Genomic DNA, 20357 nt, shown 5'->3' with positions numbered 1-20357 from the left:
TTCAGTCATGTCAATTGATATTGAAGCCGCTTTGCATTTGTGTGGGATGTTTCAGGGGACAGCAGCAGCGAGCCCCCAAAAGCATCCAGGGTGAGTCCGGCATCAGCCGTGCAGCGCCGGGGCGCTCGACAAGACGCAAACCATACACACCATCTTTGTGCATTTGTTCAGAAGTTTTGTCCTCCGGCCAAGGAGACCTGCGTTGCTTGCCAGAAGACGGTTTACCCCCTGGAGAGATTGGCGGCTCTGCAGCACGTCTACCACAAGAGCTGCTTCCGCTGTGTCCACTGCAGCACCAAGCTCAGGTCTGTCCCACCATCCTGAGCTTCAGTCCAGGCCTATAGCTATTACTTAGACGTATTTCAGATTCGATTTTGACATAGGTCATTTGATAAATAAGCTAACTGCTAATTTTCTGTTATCATAGTATTCTGTAGGTTTGGCTACATTTGGTTGTGCAAAACGTTTAAAATATGTTTATCATTACATTGATAAGCAGACGGAGCTGCTAGAATTAGCGCTTTTATTGACTTTATTTGACCACTAGATGGCACTGTATTGTCTTATGCGAATAAAACCCAGCGCCACAAAGCACAGGCGGATAAACATGGCGGCGACCTCAGGCAGGGATCCCGCTATGTCATGTCATGTTTATTTGTGTAGCCTTCAATCAAAAGTCTCAAAGGGCTGCAAAGACTACTGACTACTATTACATCATCCCCTGATCTAAAACTTACACGATGGCAAGGGAAAACGCAAAAGCCTCAGCATCGCTGAGGTTGCAGATCCAGTCTGAGGGAAGAGCATTCCACAGCACCGAATCCCGAATGGCGAACGCTCTTGAACGTGCAGATTACTTCTTGGCTTTTGCATTACTTGTAGACCAGTGTTTTCCAAGCAAAGGCTCTGAGCAGGAACATATCCAAAATAAGTACAAATTTCTTGACCCATGATGTACTATAAAAATTGACATTGGTATCATAGTTCAGGTTATTTTTGCCTAGTATTTAAATCAATGTTTCTTTCTAGTGAATGAAAGTGTTTTCTACCACTAGGAGCCCCTAAATATTACACACTGTCCCTTTTAAAGTAGCTGTATGTGTATGCAAGTATACACAGGAAGTTGGACTGGGATGTGAGAGAGCACAAAGACAATGCGCTATGAAGGATTTGTAATGTAATAAAAGGAACAGGGAGCCTGGATTGCCCAAACGAACATGGATTGATGGGGTTTATTGATGAACTTTTTATCGAGCGCTACCTGTCAAAAATTTGGAAGTGTGGACACATTCGGGCAACTAGAAGGAGGGATTGTAAATTGACTTTTCATACGTTTTTAGTTAAAAAAGTTGTTGATTTGATTCTTTAGTGGAATTGTCCTTCCTGTCTTTGTTTTCCAGCCTGGGTAACTTTGCCTCCCTGCACGGCAACGTTTACTGCAAGCCTCATTTCAGCCAGCTCTTTAAAGCCAAAGGCAACTACGACGAGGGCTTCGGACACCGGCCCCACAAGGAATTGTGGGCGCCTCGAAAGGACGAAGACGAAGGCGAAGAGGAAGTGACCAAGCGGAGGACGGAGTCGGTAGAAAGCATGTCCGATAAAGAATCGAACCCGAGCGCCGAAGCCTTGCCGGCCGTCAAAGTCACCGACCTGGCCGCCCACCTGGAAACACGTCGGACGCCGGTGGCCAGCTCGCTCGAGAAGCCGGCCGAGACCCGGAGGTTGAGGATCGCCTGGCCTCCGCCAACCGGGGATTTCGGCTCTGGCTCACGGGGCACCGCCTTGGAAGGGGGGTCCCCGGGACGAGCCTGGAGGGCCAAGTGGCCACCGGAAGACGACGCGCTGTCCTCGGCGCCTTCAACCCACAGCGCAGAGCGGGCTGAGCTCTCCAGCCTGAGGAGGAGCTCTTCACTCAGGGAGCGTAGTCGGCCCTTCACCATGGCTAACCAGGTGGGCCCCGAACCTACCGTCATCCCCCCTCGGGAGCCTCGAAGACCTCTCAAGGCCTTGCAGGAATGGAGAGCGTCCCTGGAGAAGAGCTCATCTCAAGAAAAAGTGGAAGATAAGAATGAGGAACTTCGGATGGAGAGAGAAGTTGAGGAAAGCAACCAGGAGGACGTGGAAGAGAGCTACCAGCTAGGCCAGGGGTAGGTCAACTTTTTAAATCCTGATGTATGCCATTGAAATGTCTTTATTGTCATTGATATCAACGTTGTGAGAAAATTTCATGCAACGAGATTGGACATGGCACTCCAGGGTAAACACCTAAATAAAAGAGAAAAAGATTATGGGTGTAAAAGGCAGAAAAAAATATATTTACAACATAGTGCTTAGAGACTGGTCCGAGTGTTGATAAGAGTGCAATATTCGTAACTGAGAAAGAATAGTGTATTGTCACAGGCTAATAACATTTAACAGCAACAAAATAGTCACAAGGTATATATCATCAGTTTCGTGTAATAGTATATCAGAGTATATATTTTCACAATTTCATTTCACAGCAGGACAAAAAAAGTCTGAAAATGTTTAGTTTTGTTAGCTCGTTTAGGGTGGGGATGGCCCTGGGAAAAAAAAACGTCTGTGAGCCTGTTTGTCCTTGTTTTGAGGGACCTGTAGCGCCTACCAGAGGGCAATAAGACAAAGAGGTGGTGTCCAGGGTGGGAAGTGTCTTTTATAATGTTAATGGCTCTGCCACGGTATCGCAAGCAGGCAATGTCCTCTAGACTAGTGCAGGCAATGGAGATGAGATCAGGTCTAAAAAAAAATCCAGCCCGACCCGGCCCGCGGGTAGAAAAGCCTGAACCAAGCTGAACCAGAACTTGATTGGAGGGACTGACCCGAAGCTGCGAGTGTACGATTTGGCGCCGAATGCCTTCTTCAGTGGAAGTACGCGTGGTGCTGAGGTCCAGCACCAAAGTGTTACTCAGTTACTCGAGTAAAAGTACTCCTATTTCAGAATAATAACATAAGATGTTATTTTAGAAATGAATGTCAAACTGGGAGCCTTTTTACGCTTTAGTAACAAAGTAGCGTTCAGTTTGAAAAACGTCCCTGGATAAGAGGTAAGATTAGGCCTTAAAAAAAATCCAGCCCGACCTGGCTAGCATCTATTAAAGTCCAGCCTGAGCCAGACAATTTAACTTAATTTGATTAACCGAGCCTGAAGCAAACCCGAATTTTCATATTGTATCTGGGAGGAAGAAGGGGGATTTTGCCACAAGGGCACTGACTGCCCCGAGAGAAGGACGGTATGTATGTTTACCTATATAAATGAATGTTTTGGATTTTTGTTTTTTTCATTATTTAAAACGTACTTCAATGTTTTTTCTAAAGTTATTTAAAATGTCGCCTAAATTTCACGCATGTCAATTTTTTTGTATTAGCCGTACATGTGTATGTATGTCGACTTAAATATACTTTCATTCTACAGCACTGGGGCCATCCCGGAGAACAGAAAATAGCTGATTGATGTGTTTAGTTGTTTGTGTCAGCCGATGGAAAGTCTTACATCAGATAATTCTGCAATACCTTAAGAAAATTGATAACATAAACCAATCCTATTTTTCTCGTTTGCATTCACCTGCATACGTTGTTTGTTTGTAAAGAAACCATTTCTCCAATTGGTTTTGAAACACACAGAATAAAAAAATAAACCCATTTATTTACAAAAAAAACTTGAAGAGTAATAGCAAAGTAACACCTCCCTTTTTACGGCACTAAATTTGATCATCTGCATTAAAAACCCAACCCAACACAATAAATAGGGCTACTTCAGAAGTATTTTTATTGCATGCAATTAAATATATTGATCAATAATATTAATTTTACAAAAGCATATACAGAAAAATGTAGCCAGTTATTTAATTGTTGGTGACGAGTACAATAAAAATGAAATAAAAATAGTTTTCACGGTAATATACAAAGAGAAATGGGCTAAGAAATCCAGGTGAGTCCTTAAACCGGGGTCGGCAACCTGCAGTTCTAGAGCTGTATGTGTCTCTTTGGAACTGTCCTAGTGGCTCCCTGGAGCTTTTTCGGGAATGATCAAAATGAAAGAAAATTGGGTAAGAATAGGTCTTAGGTTGTTTTTTGGTCTGTTATTAAACATTTATTTTGTGGCTCCAGGCATATTTTTTTTTTGGTCTGTTATGGCTCTTTCAACATTTTGGGCTGAGGATCCCTGCCTTAACGAAAAACTTAATATAGAAAAAATAGATAAATTCCTCATAGGTGTTTCGTTAGAAAAATGGTATTTAGCATATTACAGCTGCAGTGGATGGTTTATAGGGATGTGCGATAATCGGTGGACATTCTAATAAACAGTAGGTCATTGTTTGACAAGAAGCAACCCCTTTTTTTTTTCTTATGCTTCTCGCAGCATCGTCTCGGCGGCTGAAGAAAATCCATCGGGGGGCCGCAGTTTGCCGACCCCTGAGACGCGCGATCCAGCCGGGAACCCCGCAGCTGAGGACGGCTCCCCCAGCGTCTCACCCGACGTGTCGGGGTCCCCTTCGCCGGAACCCAAAGAGAACCGCGCCTCACGGGACGTCGGATTCTGGGAGGAGGATAAAGACCATAGCGAGGCGGAGGAGCTGACTGTGGAGGAAATCATCAAGAGGAACCGTCACTATGACGACGACGAGGAGGACTGAGAACATCTCATATTCAATTCATGATTTCTCAATTTGTGGGGTTTTAGTTTTCTCCTTTTAACTTTATTCTTGAATCTGCAGCAGAAATTGAAAAGACTGGAAACTAAATTCTCAGGTGAACACACAAAGTACAAAATGTTGCCATATTAGCCTTATTGATATTAATATGTATTTGAGACAATTTAGGAATAATCAAGATTTATCCAAACATTCTTAACACGTTTGTACTGCCACAAAAAAATGCTCCTAATATATTTTTTCCCTCCATTCCTTTTTGATTTAGTGAACACGTTCAAAGGTTTTTGGTATGTGATGTGCCACTGATTAGGCTTTTAGTTTTTTTTAATACCTTGAATAACAAGTTCCACTTCATTTCTACTGTTTTAAGTTGTTCTGGATCAATAAAATTATAAGGCAATTGTGTTTTATTTGGAGTACTGAGGAAATGTTGGCACAGCATATAAACAATCATTTAATATGTACAATTCCGTTACAAGTGGGGGTGCATTGCTTGAAATGTTCTTAATCCCCGCATTGTTCTCATTTTAAGGCAATTGTACTTTTTTTTTTTAATAGCATTTTACCTGGAAATTAAAAATCATTTGAAATGTTATGGCTTTTCCTAGAGTGGTCATAAGAAGGAAATAAACGTTTTCACAATTCCTCGTGATTATAAATAAAAATCTGAAATGTCATTTCGGATTTTTTTTTTTTTATCTGTTTCAACAACACTGTAGTGGAGAATTTTCAAATTAAAATATTTAACAGGTATGTGTCAATGTAAAGTTGGCTGTTTTTGGTTGTGTATTTCTCAGACTTCCATGCTATGAAATTAACCAGTTTTTATATTCCTAATATAAAAACAATCACACACACACATAGTCACGTTTCAAAGATCAGTCTAATTCCATTATTTGTAAATACGTTTCTCAATTTTGTTTTAATGTGAAGTTGCGCTTATGCGTGAAATCAATAAACCACGCCTACTGACCGGATGTTGTCAGTACGGCCCGGGGAACCTGGGAAGATGGCAGCTCCATTTGCGAGGGAGGTTAAAACTTCAATAAGTGTTTTTATCTGAATAATTCTGCCGACAAAGTTTGTATCTTGTATATCTCTCAGTCAACAACGCCCAACTGAGTTCAAAAAGCTCATTGCTTTTTCCCAATTTGCGCCTGTTTGCTTATAGCAAAGCTGTTCAGGGTGTAACACATTAGGTAGGAGGAATGGGGCTAAGTGAGAGCTGGAGACTGACATGCTTGTCCCCGCGTTGTTTTTGTTGGCCTGCCTCAAGTAGAGTCCAAACTTCAAGGAAGATGAAAAAAAGCAGGTCTAAGGAATGCGCATACAAGCACGTGCATCATTAACAAGCGGAGATGGCATGGATGAGAAAAAAATTACTCCGAATTCCGTACAGCTCCTTCAATAAACACCAGGAAACCAACCATTTGATATTTCCAATGTTTATTTTGCAGATTGCTTGACACAAAAGAGCCACATTAGGACCTGGCTCAGCTGATACAGGATGAAAATGTGCACCATTTGTCTGCTTTGGCAATATAAAATAGGTGAATATACATTGATATATAAAAACTATTCGCGCAGGCACTTTGGTCAGAACTGTTTACAATTTGCTGCTATGGTGCATTTAAAAAAAAAAAAAACCAGAGTAAAGCTCTAAATTTATTGAGAGCATTCACACATTCAACCTTTTATATCACAGTAGCGCCTCGGGATACGACAATCTGTTCTTAGGTGGGGCTTGCGAAGTGGAAATTGCTGTATGGCTAGGGCATAAAAATCCCCAAGACCCTAGATGAAAACATTAAAATAACAAAATGTATAGTCCGTACTAATTAGTAGTAAATGTGCATCAGATTAAGTAAAGAAATAGATGCAGAGGCAAAACATGACATTTCGTTAACCTTTGGTGTGACGTGAGCTGGTCAAGTTGAGTAGCGGGTGGATGCAGGGGCGGAGGGTTGAGACAGATTAAATAAAATTATTTTAAAATTTCCACATGCGAGAATTATCATGCCCTAAAAGTTTTTTTTTTAACTTTAATCGCCTCTTTATTTTTTATTATTAACCATGCAAAATATCACAGCTAGTCATTCATGTACCTTCTTTGCTTTTCTTGATAATCTCAAGCTTCTTTTCCATGGTTATAATGTTTTTGCTTCTCCAGTTTAGCATAACTGCAAGTCTTGGGACCCATAGCGGATACATACAGGGAAAATATAGAATAAGTAATATAGTACTGCTGCTCGCAAAGTATTTGCCACGAAGAACATGCGATTCAAAAGAGAAATACGGGCATTGTGGGAAGTAGTTTAACTGGTCTTATTTTGGCATCTTCCTGGTGACACAAACCAATAGCAGATCAGCATTTTACATATCAGTAACTGATCGCAGACAGGCATCTTATTTGTAGTTGATGTAGTGTGGTGGGAAAAATGCGGCGAAGGGTAGCTGCAAAACCATCTAATTCCCCACTGTGTAGTGAAAACCTCATAAGGAGGGGTCGCTGTATCCCGGTGGTCTACTCTATATGATATTCACGTTGGATATTGACTTTGGTGCCGGTTCAAGCAAGCCCAGATGAGGAATACGAGTGAAAACATGAAATTTAAAGCTCGTTTGAGAGGTAATGTAAAGTCGATTTCCAGCCGCACATTTATCAAGAAGAAATAAATAATCCGTTTGGATATTTAAATATACCTGAGTGCATCTGATCAAACGATGGCTTCATTGTCAACAATGCTTCAGCGATTTTGGCTCATTATTGATCCTTCCACTGGACAATACTTATTCCCTTTACAAGAAACACCTTGACTGCAACAAGAATAATGATAGGCTACTGCAGCCATAACGTTAAAGGCCAGGATGGTGTGTTCAAGGACTGAGCTATGTATGGCACATTAGTGTAAAATGGATGATTCGACTCTTAAAAAAATAGATTTTGCTTCGTCCGTCAATGTCATAAATAGTGAGACAGTTCATTGCTCTTCCCTTAATGTGCAGAGTTTCAATACAAAATGTAATATCAAGACCTCGTCATTATTATTTTTTAGTATATTTTTGGGAATGCAATGGGAAGAAATCTGATGAGATTTCTGCGATGAGTGCATTACATAACTTTCACCACCAAGTGTCAGTATTGCACCAGATAGGCGACGTCAGTCCGCACGCGCCAATAACTGTCCATTCGTGTGGCTAATGAGCCACCTCTTACTTTTTGCTTAAAGGGACACTGTGTAATACTTGACCACAAGATGTCGCAACATTTTTTAAGTCATATTCATTTGTGACGCCCTTTATCACAAGGAGTCTCAAAGGGCTGCAACGGACATTAACAACAGATTATTTTATGTGCCCAAAAACTAAAAAAAAAAAAAACAAACAAATTGCGCTGTTCGTGTGCATGTTACGTCTACAAGAGCAATAAAAAGAGAAATTTATACGATGGATTCATTTTAAAATTAAAGAAAAATATTTGCAACTTAAAAGTTTTTCTTTAAAAACGGCATTCTGGAGAGAGGCCATGGAAATCCATCTACTAGTAGTTTCGGTATGCAACCATTAGGAGGCGGTGATGCTTTAAATGACAACGCCAACTTGATATTCATATGATGGATGGGCAAACTACAGCCTGCGGGCCACATACAGCCCACCAAGCTTTTTAATCCGGCCCGCCCAAAAGATGGTAAAAATATGTCAATGCAATTGAGAGTGATAAAGTACTATCACTATTGTCCCAAATGTCCCTTCTTTTTTTTTCAGTTGTGTGGTATTTTAATTATCAAGATATTTGTCAAATGACGTCCAAAAAAACACTTTTGCATTTTGAGTTTTCTTTTTTTTTTTGCATATTATAAAATGTACTCCTTAAAGGTGGCATACTATATCACTTTTATTTCATTCTGCGTGTTTCAGAACAATTTAATGAAATTCATCGATTTATAAACAAATATAAAATGAGATACAACACGTAACATGAGTTGTCTGTATGTATATCTATTCATAAATAATTGGATAGGCTTACATTACCGTAGTTTTCCGACTAAAAGGCGCACCTAAAACCCCCAAATAGGCCAAAAATTTGAAATCTGGTGCGCCTTGTATAGATATTGGAAATACTGTGGGTACAATTGGAAATGCATAGTTACATTTAAATTCTAATGTATGCGGTAACTGTTCTGCCTTTGAGAAACCTATAGAGTTGTCCTTGCGTGTCCTCTTGTTGAATGTAAAATGAATTTTAGTGGTGAAACCATTTCATAATATTATCATTAATTTTCTATGAAATATATGATTTTAATTCAAATGTATTTATCTCTTACTGTAATTCTATTATAGTCCAGTGTGCCTTATATATGAAAAATATATCAAAAAAGACTGTTTTTGGGTGTTGCGCCTTAAAATGCGGAAAATACAGTATCTTTTATTCCCCTCATGTATCGTCATGGTATCGGTGCCGATACACGTATAATCTTTCATTTTTTTCCTTCCTGCCGATTTTTTTAACCCAAAGATTTGCCCACGCCTGATTTGTTGATTTGCTTATTTTCCAAATCAACAGTTTCTTTAATGATTTCATTTCACTGGGAGGTGTGAAACAATACACAATGTCCCTTTAAGGAAAACCACGCATTGCGTGTTTCAAACCCTAAAAAAAGCGTTTTGGATGATTTTGAATGGAGGTCTCACAAAATCTTGATGAGGCGACACGAATGTCTCGGAGTCTCTCAACCACTGAGGGGGTGCAGGTCCACTTTTACTTTCTCCCCCGTGCTCATCATCCCGATGGTTGGGTAGAATCCCCCTGATGGTAAGCACACCTCCCGGCGCCCTACCACCTTGCCGTTGCGGGTGAAGAAAACCTACCACAAGAGGGCGACAGAGCAACAATGAGCACTACAGTACAGTGGGACCTTCCTACTTATTAAAAATATCAATTAAAACAAGTTAAAAAATAATAATCATGGAAAAATATTACATTCAAATTAGAAATTACATTATCTTACAAAATTTGAAAACAAAATATTCAATTAGAATTAGTAATTGCATCATTTTACAAAATTTGAAAACACAAAGAAATGCACGTATACGCTAAGCGTCACGGCCATAAACGCAAGCTCATTGGCCAGCACTCGCTGAATACTCGACTCCTCATTGGCCCATTCACTGCAGTAGACCACGCTTACCTCGTATACAGTACAGTACTGTACGCTTCTCGCCACAGCTCGCAGTTAGTTAGCCTTTTTCTCGCGGTGAATTTTTAAGTCTAAAAGTTTTTTGAATCTCTTCGTGATGCCTCCCAAACGCTCTTTATCCCTTGGTGTATCTAGTGAACCGAAGAAAAAGCGAAAGATGTTAACGATTAACGAAAAAGTGAGTTAATTGGACAAGTTGAAAGCAGGAAATAGCTACGCGAGCGTAGCCCGACAATATGGCCTGAATGAATCCACGGTACGGTACATAAAGAAGGAAGAGAAGAACATCCGCAAAACTGCTGCAATATCTTTCACGAAAGATGCCAAAAGGGTTGTAAACACCCAGAATAAGACCATGGTGCGAATGGAAAATGCACTGGTTATTTGGTTTACGATTGTAGGGCAAAGAAAATCAGCCTGGATGCAAACCTAATCCGAGGTTAAAAGAACTTATTGTGAGAGGTAAGTTAAATTTTGTTTTATTGTTTGATTGTTTAACAAGAATCTCTCTAACTGTATTCCATATGGTGTACTGTATTGTACTGTATACAGGGGGGTGTACTGCAAAGGTTTTTTTTTTTTTTGAAGGGGCGTCGCTACTTCGCAGATTTTCACTTTTCGCGGGTGGTTTTGGTCCCCATTAACCGCGATAACCGAGGTCCCACTGTAATCCTTTGCTGTATTGTGGTATACATTTCGTGGTTTTCCTACTTAGCGCATTTTCATCGTGAATCGTGTTCTGAATTCTGATTGGCTAAACAGTCGCTACGCTCCTTTCTGCCTGTGTCTGATTGTGTGTCAATATCGTTGCGGTCCTTGCTGTACACATACGTAAAACAGCTTGACGAACCTAGATTATGTATGTGCAAATATTTTATAATTTCAAGTCTCTCCAAAAGCCATCCCGTCAACAAAACGCTCTGGACCGACAAAAGCACCAAAAGGCAGAGGAAGAAACTTTCTAATGCCAACAAAGTTGGACTTCTTGACACAATAGAAGAAGGTAAAAGCAGTTTCCCATAACATCCACATTAGAGGTAAGATCTTAGACCCGAGCCTGGGCCTGAGCCAAGCCTGGCCCGGTATTCGGGTCAGGCCTAAAATTTCAATCAAGTTCAGGTTTCGAGAAAAGCAGGGTTTCTCCCTTGTTGACTTTTTTTTTTTTAATTTTCCACCTCATGATGTGATTGTTGACTACAACTATCACTTTAAGAAAGAGTGCCATTGCTTGTCACCCCCCCTCCTCCCAAGTCCTCACAAATAAAATATGAAAATTCGAGTCTGATTCTGGCTCGGTCCCTCGAATCAGATTCATTGGCCGGCTTTAATACCCGCGGGCTCAGCTGGGTCAGGCCAGGCTGGATGTTTTAGGCCCGATCTTACCTCTTGTCCACATGATGGTGACAAAAAAAAATCATCTTAAGTAAAGTGGATAGTATTGAAATGCTCAGAATGAATCTTTATTTTGTAATATGCCCTGCAACCCAAAACTGGCAAAAATATAATGATAATATGTCGTCACAGTAATACCATAAGTTGCATAATTCACTTTTTCAACTTGTGATTTTTGCCAAACTGAGGTTCCTATAGAAAGCTGCTTTATCTGCACAGGTGCCCAAGTCAGTAACCCGATCATTTTTAATACAACTACCGTATTTTCCGCACTATAGGGCGCACCTAAAAGTCTTAATTATTTTCAAAAGCTGACCATGCGCCTTATAATACAGTGCGCCTTATATATGGCTCAACATTAAATCACAAGGTCTCGCAACTTACGCAACAGCCGCCGACTCGATTTTCCCCCGAACGTGGAGTAGTCCGCGGTATATGCTGGGATTTATATACCGGCGTTTCATTGGCTAACCAATGTGTCAATCATCATTTGAATCAATCACTATTGGCTAAAGTTATTCGGAGCCTCGGATAGGCTAGAGGGCCGAAACAAACCCTGCAATTGGCCGAAAAATATGTGTCAATCATCCGTTAAATCGATCACTATTGGCTGAAGTTATTCAGAGCCTCGGATTGGCTAGAGGGCCAAAACAAACCCTGCAATTGGCTGAAAAAGATGTGTCAATCATCCGTTAAACCGATCGCTATTGGCTGAAGTTATTCGGAGCCTTGGATTGGCTAGATGGACAAAACAAACCCTGCAATTGGCAGAGTTTAGCAATGGCGTAGCAAGCTTAGCAAGCTTGCTAAAGTACACCATAAAGAAACATGTTTTATTAGTCTGTATTTGCAAATAATTTACTCTCCTGGATTTACTTCACTCACGGTTGTGAGAAGACCATGATTGCGTATCATTATTGAACGTGAGAACTTAGGTGAGTTATGCGGCTTCATATTTTCCCGGTATCTTGTTTTAGAACGATCTTGATGTTGCTGTGATGAGTTGAGTGAATTAAACTCAATTCCAAGTGTTTATTGTCATATGCACAGTAAAGTTGCGAGCGAAAAAGAAAATAGAAACTAAGAAATGTTTGGCATTTCTTGAATCCCAAGACTTTAACCTTCCGAATGATATTTGAAATGATGCATTTGAGTGACATCGTACGGACACCGCGTCCACACGTGTCTACGACACGTATTTGCTTCTTTGCAAGCTTTGGGAATGTTAAGGGGGTAATCAGTTGGACTGAATCATCTGACTGTTTTGTCGACGTTCCCATTGTAGCGCCTTATAATCCGGTGCGCCTTATCTATGGAAGATATAGGACCAAAAACTAGTTTTTGGGGGTGCGCCCTATAACCCGGTGCACCCTATAGTGCGGAAAATACGGTAATCGATATAGTAAAAAGATTATTTTCAAAATTATAATTTGAAAGAAGTTATTTGTAAAAGAATAAAAAACAAAACCTTTAATGAAGCTGAATTATTTTATTTTTAAACCACAGGACTCTTAATTTGTTGATCCTGTAAACGAGGTTTGTTCTTTGGTTTTAATGTATAATGGAGAATTTAATATTTTAATAACAGTTTCCGCTTCATGGTTTTTGACTATAGCGGAACCATTTCGAAACACAACCCCTGCGAGAAACGAAGGATGACTAAATTGGGAAGCCCACCATTTCAGTCCCTTACCTCTTTGGGGTTTTTCTTAGCGGGGGCAAGGGCTCACCTTGACTTTCGCGCCCTCCGATTCTTCCCCTTCGTCCTCCTCGTCCTCGTCGTTGCACGCGTACAAGTCGTTCTGAACCACGCTGGGCTCCGGAAGCATTTCCAGGTCCCAGTCGTCACAGTCATCTGAAAAAGAAAAAAAAAAGAGGGTTAGGGGACGAATGTAACCGTCAGTCGGAATGTGAGGACGCTCACCTGCGCTCTCTTGGCCGAAGTCTCGCGGGAACATGATGCCGCAGCCCATGAGGTCTCCTTCGAAGCAACGCGGTCCAAAGGCGTCGCCCACACCGCTGCCTTGGAAAAGCTTCCCGTCATCTGGTTAAGAAACCCATCATTGGAGCAGTGTTTACCATACCATAGGAAGATTCTAAAGGACTGCCAGAGTTTAATTGGTCCCGCCATAGTTTCATAAAATCTTGCATTATTAAAAGGGTAAGAAGTCTTCTAAGGGCAGGAAAATCGATGCAGGTGGAAGGTCTACAATCTACAATAGTTTTTGTTCAACTCTTGCATTTTCCTCCGACCTAAGCATCCACCTGCTACTCAACTTGATTAGGTCAAATAGAATCACACTAAAGGTACATATTGTTTATTTTCCCTTTAAATGTATATTGTTTTATATGTTATTTAATCATATGAATGAATATTACACATAATTATAACTCATTATATACAATTTCACAATCTTAACCATTAATGTTCCTGTAAAATTAGCCTAAAATCTAAGACGTACCCAAAGTAATTTGAATGCTGTTCTTGAACTGCTTGGAGAATATGGACAATTCTGTTTTTTTAAGTTTTGACTCAAACTGAAATAATCACTACAAGTGCTACTAACATTGAGTAATCAGAGTTGGAACACACAGAAAAAGAAGTTTTTGATTCTTGTCTGAATTTGTTTTTGCACACATGAGTGTATAATGGGCATCTTAGCTGAAAAACAGGTGAGACAATGGCTTGAAGCCTTACCTGGTACATTGTCAAATTTGATCACAAACTGAAAAACGAAACATTGTATTTTACACATTTTTCTAATAGTATGTCTACGGGTTTACAAAAGTGGCCATTTTGAAATGACCAGTTACCAGCACTAAAAGTTCTGCAATTGTGTATTTTACTTTGGCCATTTTTTAAAATATTTTAAAAAAGTTGTAAATGTTGTACTTCTCTTTCAGAACTCAATGACTGTGCCCACTTGTGCGTAATAATGATGCGTAAAAATGAATCACAAGTGGCGTTACGCACATTTATTTTGGGGTCTTATTTGAACACACAGTGCATATCTGCGTATCGTTCTTTCCAGAATTTCATTGGATAAAGAATGTGTCAATCATTATTTGAGTCAGTTATTACCGGCTAAATATATTCGGGGCTAAAGGAGGCGATCTCCTCTTTATCAAACAAGCCCTATTATAGTATTGGCTAATAGGACTGTGGGCCGTGAAAAAAACCCTGCTATTTGCCGAGAGTGGTGTCAATCAAAAGGTCAGAGGCTAACGGCTGTATTGAAAAGAATTTTAAAAGTCAGTTTATTTTCAACCGGAAATCGTGTAGCAAAACAGGCTGTTCGCAACAAGGAACAATTCAGAATGCTTTTAGGCGGATTCTTTTTATCTGTCAGCTTCTTGGGCGTTTTGGAGTAAACATTTTACACGGTTGGATTCACAGAATGGTCCTGGATGGAATGACCCCATGTTTGCAGAATATCAACTCATCAGCTGACTTCGTAGGGGACTTATTGGTGCACTATCATGGCTTTATAGTTTTTGTGTATCATCTTTCAGACTGATTGTGATGTTACTGTGATTTATCTTGAATCCCAAGAGTTTAAGCTTCCCAATGATCTGTGACGAATTTCAGGGACTAGAGAAAGACACAAATATCTGTTTATCAACAGTTAAGTTATCAACATTAAGGAGTTAATGTTTTTTTATCTGAGGTGCAGGGTGTTTGGAATGCATTAGCTACATAGTATAGGTTTATATCTCCCGCTATATGGCAATTTCCCTTAGCGATCTTCACCTCAGAACTGATTATTGTTGCATCCTGGGGGTCTACAGCAGGGGTTGGGAACCTGTTTGACCCAGGGAGCCATAATAGCAAAATATTTAGATTTGTTTTTGGGGGGGAAAAGAGCAATACCAAATATTTTAAAACAAATTTCAACAAAACCGAAAAAACTGGCTCTCCAGACAAAATGCTATCTTTCAGTGCATTTTATTCCATTGCGTGACATTAAATGATTTGATAAAATGTATGAAATGAGAATAAATCCAGAGCCAATGTCCCATATTAACAAATACACCACTTCAAACTTGTCTCCCTTCTGTAATTACTTAAGATCGTTGGGCTCATTTTGACCTACATTATTTTCATAGATAGGAGTTTCAAAACAAGGTGCAAGCAGAGTTATTTTGTAAAAATGTTTTAGAATGCTGCAAACGAGGATAGTGATGTATTTACCTTTGGTGCACACAGCGCTGAGCAGAGAGAAGTGCGCTGTATACATAGCTCTGCGCACCCTACCGCTCACCCAATTGAATTGCTCTAGGTGCTTAGGTAGAGCTTCTGGGTGTGTCAAGTTTGTTATGTGGCTTTTCATCAAAAAGTGTCTCAACTGTGAACCAAAATTGTTTATTGAGCTTCTATATAAAATGATTCTTTAATGACGTACAGAAGAAAAGGGGTCTGGTGGTGTGACACCATGACTGTAAACTGTAGTGGGGAGTATGCTATTTGTATACTGGACCGAACAATTTCTGCTCTTGGTGCTACGTCAGCTATGTGCGCAATGGACTCGACTGCGTGCTTATCAGAAGTGGAGCGCTACAACTGAGGTTTTGCATGAGTTTAATTGTATTTCCAACCCATTTGTACTCAAGGATAAAGCCATAAGTTCCCGACACTTGGTCTATCGTATAAAAAAGAAAAAAAATATATTTTTTTCCTGAGTAAGATTACAACAATTACAAAAATAATCTATGTCTTTTCATGTTTCGTGCGACAATGAAAAGTCCACTATGATGATTCTGGGAAAAAATGTCATAAAACAATTAAAAATGATCACGGTTTTAAGAAAAAAATCTTGTTACATCGTCGGATTATTTGTTTTATTGTTTTTTCTGATTTGACAAAAAAAAAAATTCATAAAAAAGTCAAAGGCACAGTTGTTCACTGGCTAGTATATTTGCCTCACAGTTCTGAGGTACTAGGTTCAATTCCAGCTCCCAAAACCGGTCCGTTTTCTCTGGGGACTACCTGGTGCCTATGAGCACCACGTTGTTGAACCGTGGCCTAACACGACACCGATTTTCACAAGGTTCCTCACAACTTTTGTGTTGGGGGTAAACAATCTTGTCAAAGTGTCATATGAGCTTTAGCTTCAGCCTCTTCCCTTTGGAGCATGTTTATGTATCATATTTTTTTGTCTTGTACAGCTGTTTTTTGGTGGAAATATTATGTTATTTCCTTTAGTAACTAGTGGTTGTGCTGTGCTTGAATAAAAAGTAAAAAAGATGACAAGACTGATCCAACACTCACCAGCATGATAAGCGATGGAGCCTCTACTCCAACCTGGATGTCTGTTTTTAGGATAATCCTGTGGAGGAAAAAATGTAAACTCAGATGATTTTCTACTTACTCGATTGGGTTTGATTTTCACCAAAACAGAAACAGGACGCATCTGGTCTACATAAGAATGTAGATCAGGAGTCACCAACTTTGGGCCCTCAGACAGGTTCTGATAATACCTTACCCGTGATGGGTCATTGTGATTTTCAAGGAAACAATTGACGTGATCAGTGTCTTTAAATACATGATAAATTCTTGCAAAGTTGATGTTTGGCCTAGAATTTCCCCATAATTGATGTATGTAAATAACTCGGGCTTATTTTTTAATGGTTGACAGAACCTATTTCAACCCTAGTGTTCGTAATTAAAACCTTAGAGTTACATAATCATAACAGAGTAACAACATTGTAATAACATTATTTGTTATTTTCAAAATGATAATGCTAATTAATCAGTTACTAAAAAGTAGCACTCAGCTTTAACCCAAGCTTTAGGAAAGTTTGGGACTTCTCTTTCCCTTTATTTTACGAAATTTCCCCTATGACGGCGTTGACCTTGAAGAGGAAAAGACAGCAGAAGCCTCAAGTTGTGCATTTACCAGGGTGAGGTTATTTGAAATGTCTTGTGGACCAAATGCTTTTGACACATCAGCCCCGAATTTCCCTTGTGGAAGAACATGACTGACATACACTCTGAAGGTTGGAAAAGCTTGTTCGATTAGACTGGTAAAAAATAAGAGATTGATCCTTCTTGTCCAAGACCTGGACATTAAAGGTGATGAAGACAAAACTAGAGTGATCTGGTTTTCTTTAAAATCAAACATGGCAAAAATCTGTTGAGGAAGAAGTGAATAAAAAACAAACAGAAAAAGAAATACCTTTCTTTCGACTATGAGAGCAAAAAGAATGATTGTCACGTGGATTTTAGGGGTGTTCCAAAAACCACAGACATGAAAGGAAAAAAAGATTCCAGGAAAATCCATCAGCTGTGTTTTCCGATGTGACTCAAATGCCCACGTACACCAACTCCAGAAAATTGTTGTGAGTTCGCAATTTTAAACAACAATAAGGATATCTATCACATTACCCCATTTTCAAGTCATTCATCTGTCCATCAAGAATTCTCGTCACGTGTCATCAGAGTCGGAGCCTACTATTTTGAAGCCTAGTATTTTGTCAGTGTCCACTTAATATTCAGTCAACTATGGCCAGCAGATGGTAGTATTGTATGGATTTGAATGAGCACTCTTCGTGACATGACTACACTGAGGGGGAAAAGGAAATTACAAACAATTGAATAATTCAGAAAAATTTACATCTTCACTGCTTAACAGTTTAAGGACATTTTTTGTGTCTATACCACGCTACTACAACCCTTTTTCCACAAAAAGGCATTCCAACAAAAAAAAAAACTTTTGCAAAAAAAATGCGCTGATCAAAATTAGAGAACACTTTCAGGTGCATCCCACTAAATGGTGCTAATCTAACACATGGTTCCAAATTCCTTGTATATCCCTTTAAGACTTCTTGAGATTAAGGGCGTCACAAATAAACATGATTTGGGGGATTACCACTTGTGTTTGTTTTCCCCCTTGTGTGTATGTCGGTTTCAGATCAGGGGATGGTGTCATTGTAACCCGAGCAGTTCATTGAGACATTAAAAGCGTCACCAATAAATGGGACTTGACTAGATTTTTTTTTAGCTAGCTATAGGCTATTTTTTTTTAGCTTTGTAGCTTGCTATCATCCTACATTTTCTTGCTAATTAGCGCCCTTAGAGACCTATCTTTTTTTTTTTTAATCGCAAGCTATCAAGCTAATATTTTATCTTTTTCTGCTAGTCATCAAGCTAAATCAAGCTGAACTTTACATTACAACAATATCATCATTGATTTAATGATATTCCCGTTCCCACAAAATATTTTATATAGCTGATGTGATATTTTACTAGTTTTTATAGTTGTTGTGCTCTGTGCAGCCCTTTGAGACTTTTTGTGATATAGGGCTAAAGAAATAAATATGACTAGACTTGACTTGACTATCTGTCAACCCCAATCTAACTGACATTCTAACTGCGAGTTTTACGGACTTTGAAAAAAGGTGAGCTGTTCGAAAGTGACTGAAAGCCACCACCAGCGAACCCGGTTGTCTGGATGAAAACAAAAGGGATGACCCTATAAAATACAAACTCTTTCAAGTGGCCCAAGAAGGCTGGTCATCAACGTTTAAAAAAATGCAAGAGAGGACAGGCACTGCGGAGGATGTCAATGGGTAATTATTTGGAATTGCTCATCGGTTCAGTGCTGAACATGGTAAGATTCTGTCTCGCCATACAGTGTTGTGCCGTTTAAGAGCATTTGGACTAAAGGCCCACACTGCAGGGACCAAACCTCTCATTAGGGGACAATGCTCCATGACCCAAAGCAAAACAGGTAAAGAATTTCCTTTAAGGTGAAAACATTGAATTAATGGCAGAGTTTTGATCTCAACCCAATGGAAAAATCTGGAAAATCCTTGGGGACAAAGTTATGGTCAAGAAACAAACTACAATCACCTAACTGTGGAGGAGGCTGGTAGAAGAATGGACCAAAATCACACCATGCAATGTGAGGGACTAGTGTTATCCTGTTGCCTCAGATGGGCTCAAGTCAGGCCTGTAAACTTCTTATTGATTGCTGACTGTTGTACAATTCAGAATTTCCTATACCAAAGTCATTAATTCTCTAATTGTGATTGGTGTGTTCTCTAATTTCGATCAGTGGGTTTTCTGAAAAATAGATTTTTTTTGTCGTGAAATGCCTTAGTAATTTTGGAAAAAAAGAAAAACAGAATTGTGGTAACATGATAAAGACACAATAAAATGTAATCAAATTGTAAAACGCTGAAGATGGTATAGTTAAACATTTTTTTTTTTATAAATTATTCTCTAATTTTCATCTCCAGTGTATGAATGTATATGTAAAATGAAATGTCCTCGTGTATGTTGTAATCGATCGCACCCGAGCAGTAAAGGTAAGAGTGAGACAGTTGCAATATATTTTTTGAGGAGAGACCCAAGTTTAATGTAACTTTGCGCTTTGTGCATTAATAAAACTGCCATGAACAGACCCTCATCATGGAAAAGGTGTCAATCTAGAGGGGAGGGCTAGCAACAATATTTGGAATAATTTTACAGGTCCATTTCTGAATGGAAATTATGTAGCAAAACGTACAGATTAAGAGAAGCAACGTCCAACGAAGCAAAAATGTTTAAGTGTGTTTTGGAGTACATATATTACACGGTTGGATTCCATGGATTGTCCTTGACGTAACAAAGCCATTTTCGCAGACATCCAGAGAAGTTGGCCAGGGAACGTAATAGAGTTACACCGGCTTTATAGTTTTCGGGTATCTTGTTTCAGACTGATCGTGATGTTTCTCCGATGACTATATTTGAAATGGTCATATCTCGAATCTCAATAGTTTAAGCTTTACAATGACATGTGGCATGTCATATTTCAGTGACTGGAGACATCGTACACATACGTATTTGTTTATCAAAAGTCTGGCGGCCCTCCAGCTGGCCATCGGAACATTAAGAGGTTGTGGTACCGGGTATTATTCAAATTCTTTCTGTGTTGCGTCTTTCTTTGTAAATATCTCATATGTTTCAATGTGGCACATGCGGCTTATAGTCAGGTGCGACTTATGCAAAATGTTTTTTCCTGTACTGAGTGCTGCTTTTAATCAGGTGCACTCTATAGTCCAAATTTTATGGAACTATTTAAATCTGGGTGTGATCAGGGAGATGTGTTTTGTA

General features: G+C 39.5%; 2 protein-coding genes across 2 annotated transcripts in view; one reads left to right on the top strand and one right to left on the bottom strand.

The window, feature by feature from the left end:
* Window positions 1-5347, top strand: part of LOC148364510 (LIM domain and actin-binding protein 1-like) — a 29506-nt gene extending 24159 nt beyond the window's left edge. The window contains exons 8-11 of the mRNA XM_088338617.1: window positions 56-90; window positions 172-305; window positions 1401-2147; window positions 4379-5347. Coding sequence (XP_088194743.1) covers window positions 56-90; window positions 172-305; window positions 1401-2147; window positions 4379-4652 — 1190 coding nt within the window. The 3' untranslated portion in view covers window positions 4653-5347. The remainder of the gene's footprint in view (window positions 1-55; window positions 91-171; window positions 306-1400; window positions 2148-4378) is intronic.
* Window positions 5348-6099: 752 nt separating this feature from the next.
* The window catches only part of spryd3 (SPRY domain containing 3), a 41421-nt gene continuing 27163 nt past the window's right edge, over window positions 6100-20357 (bottom strand). Inside the window, exons 8-11 of the mRNA XM_088338616.1 lie at window positions 16530-16587; window positions 13185-13304; window positions 12991-13115; window positions 6100-9535 (exon numbers count right to left, since the gene is read on the bottom strand). Coding sequence (XP_088194742.1) covers window positions 9401-9535; window positions 12991-13115; window positions 13185-13304; window positions 16530-16587 — 438 coding nt within the window. The 3' untranslated portion in view covers window positions 6100-9400. The remainder of the gene's footprint in view (window positions 9536-12990; window positions 13116-13184; window positions 13305-16529; window positions 16588-20357) is intronic.

This window comes from Urocampus carinirostris, chromosome 6 (genome assembly GCF_059441175.1).
Source record: "Urocampus carinirostris isolate Australia breed hairy pipefish chromosome 6, RoL_Ucar_1.0, whole genome shotgun sequence".
NCBI classification, from domain to species: Eukaryota; Metazoa; Chordata; class Actinopteri; order Syngnathiformes; family Syngnathidae; genus Urocampus; species Urocampus carinirostris.
This window is presented reverse-complemented; position numbering and strand designations above follow the sequence as displayed.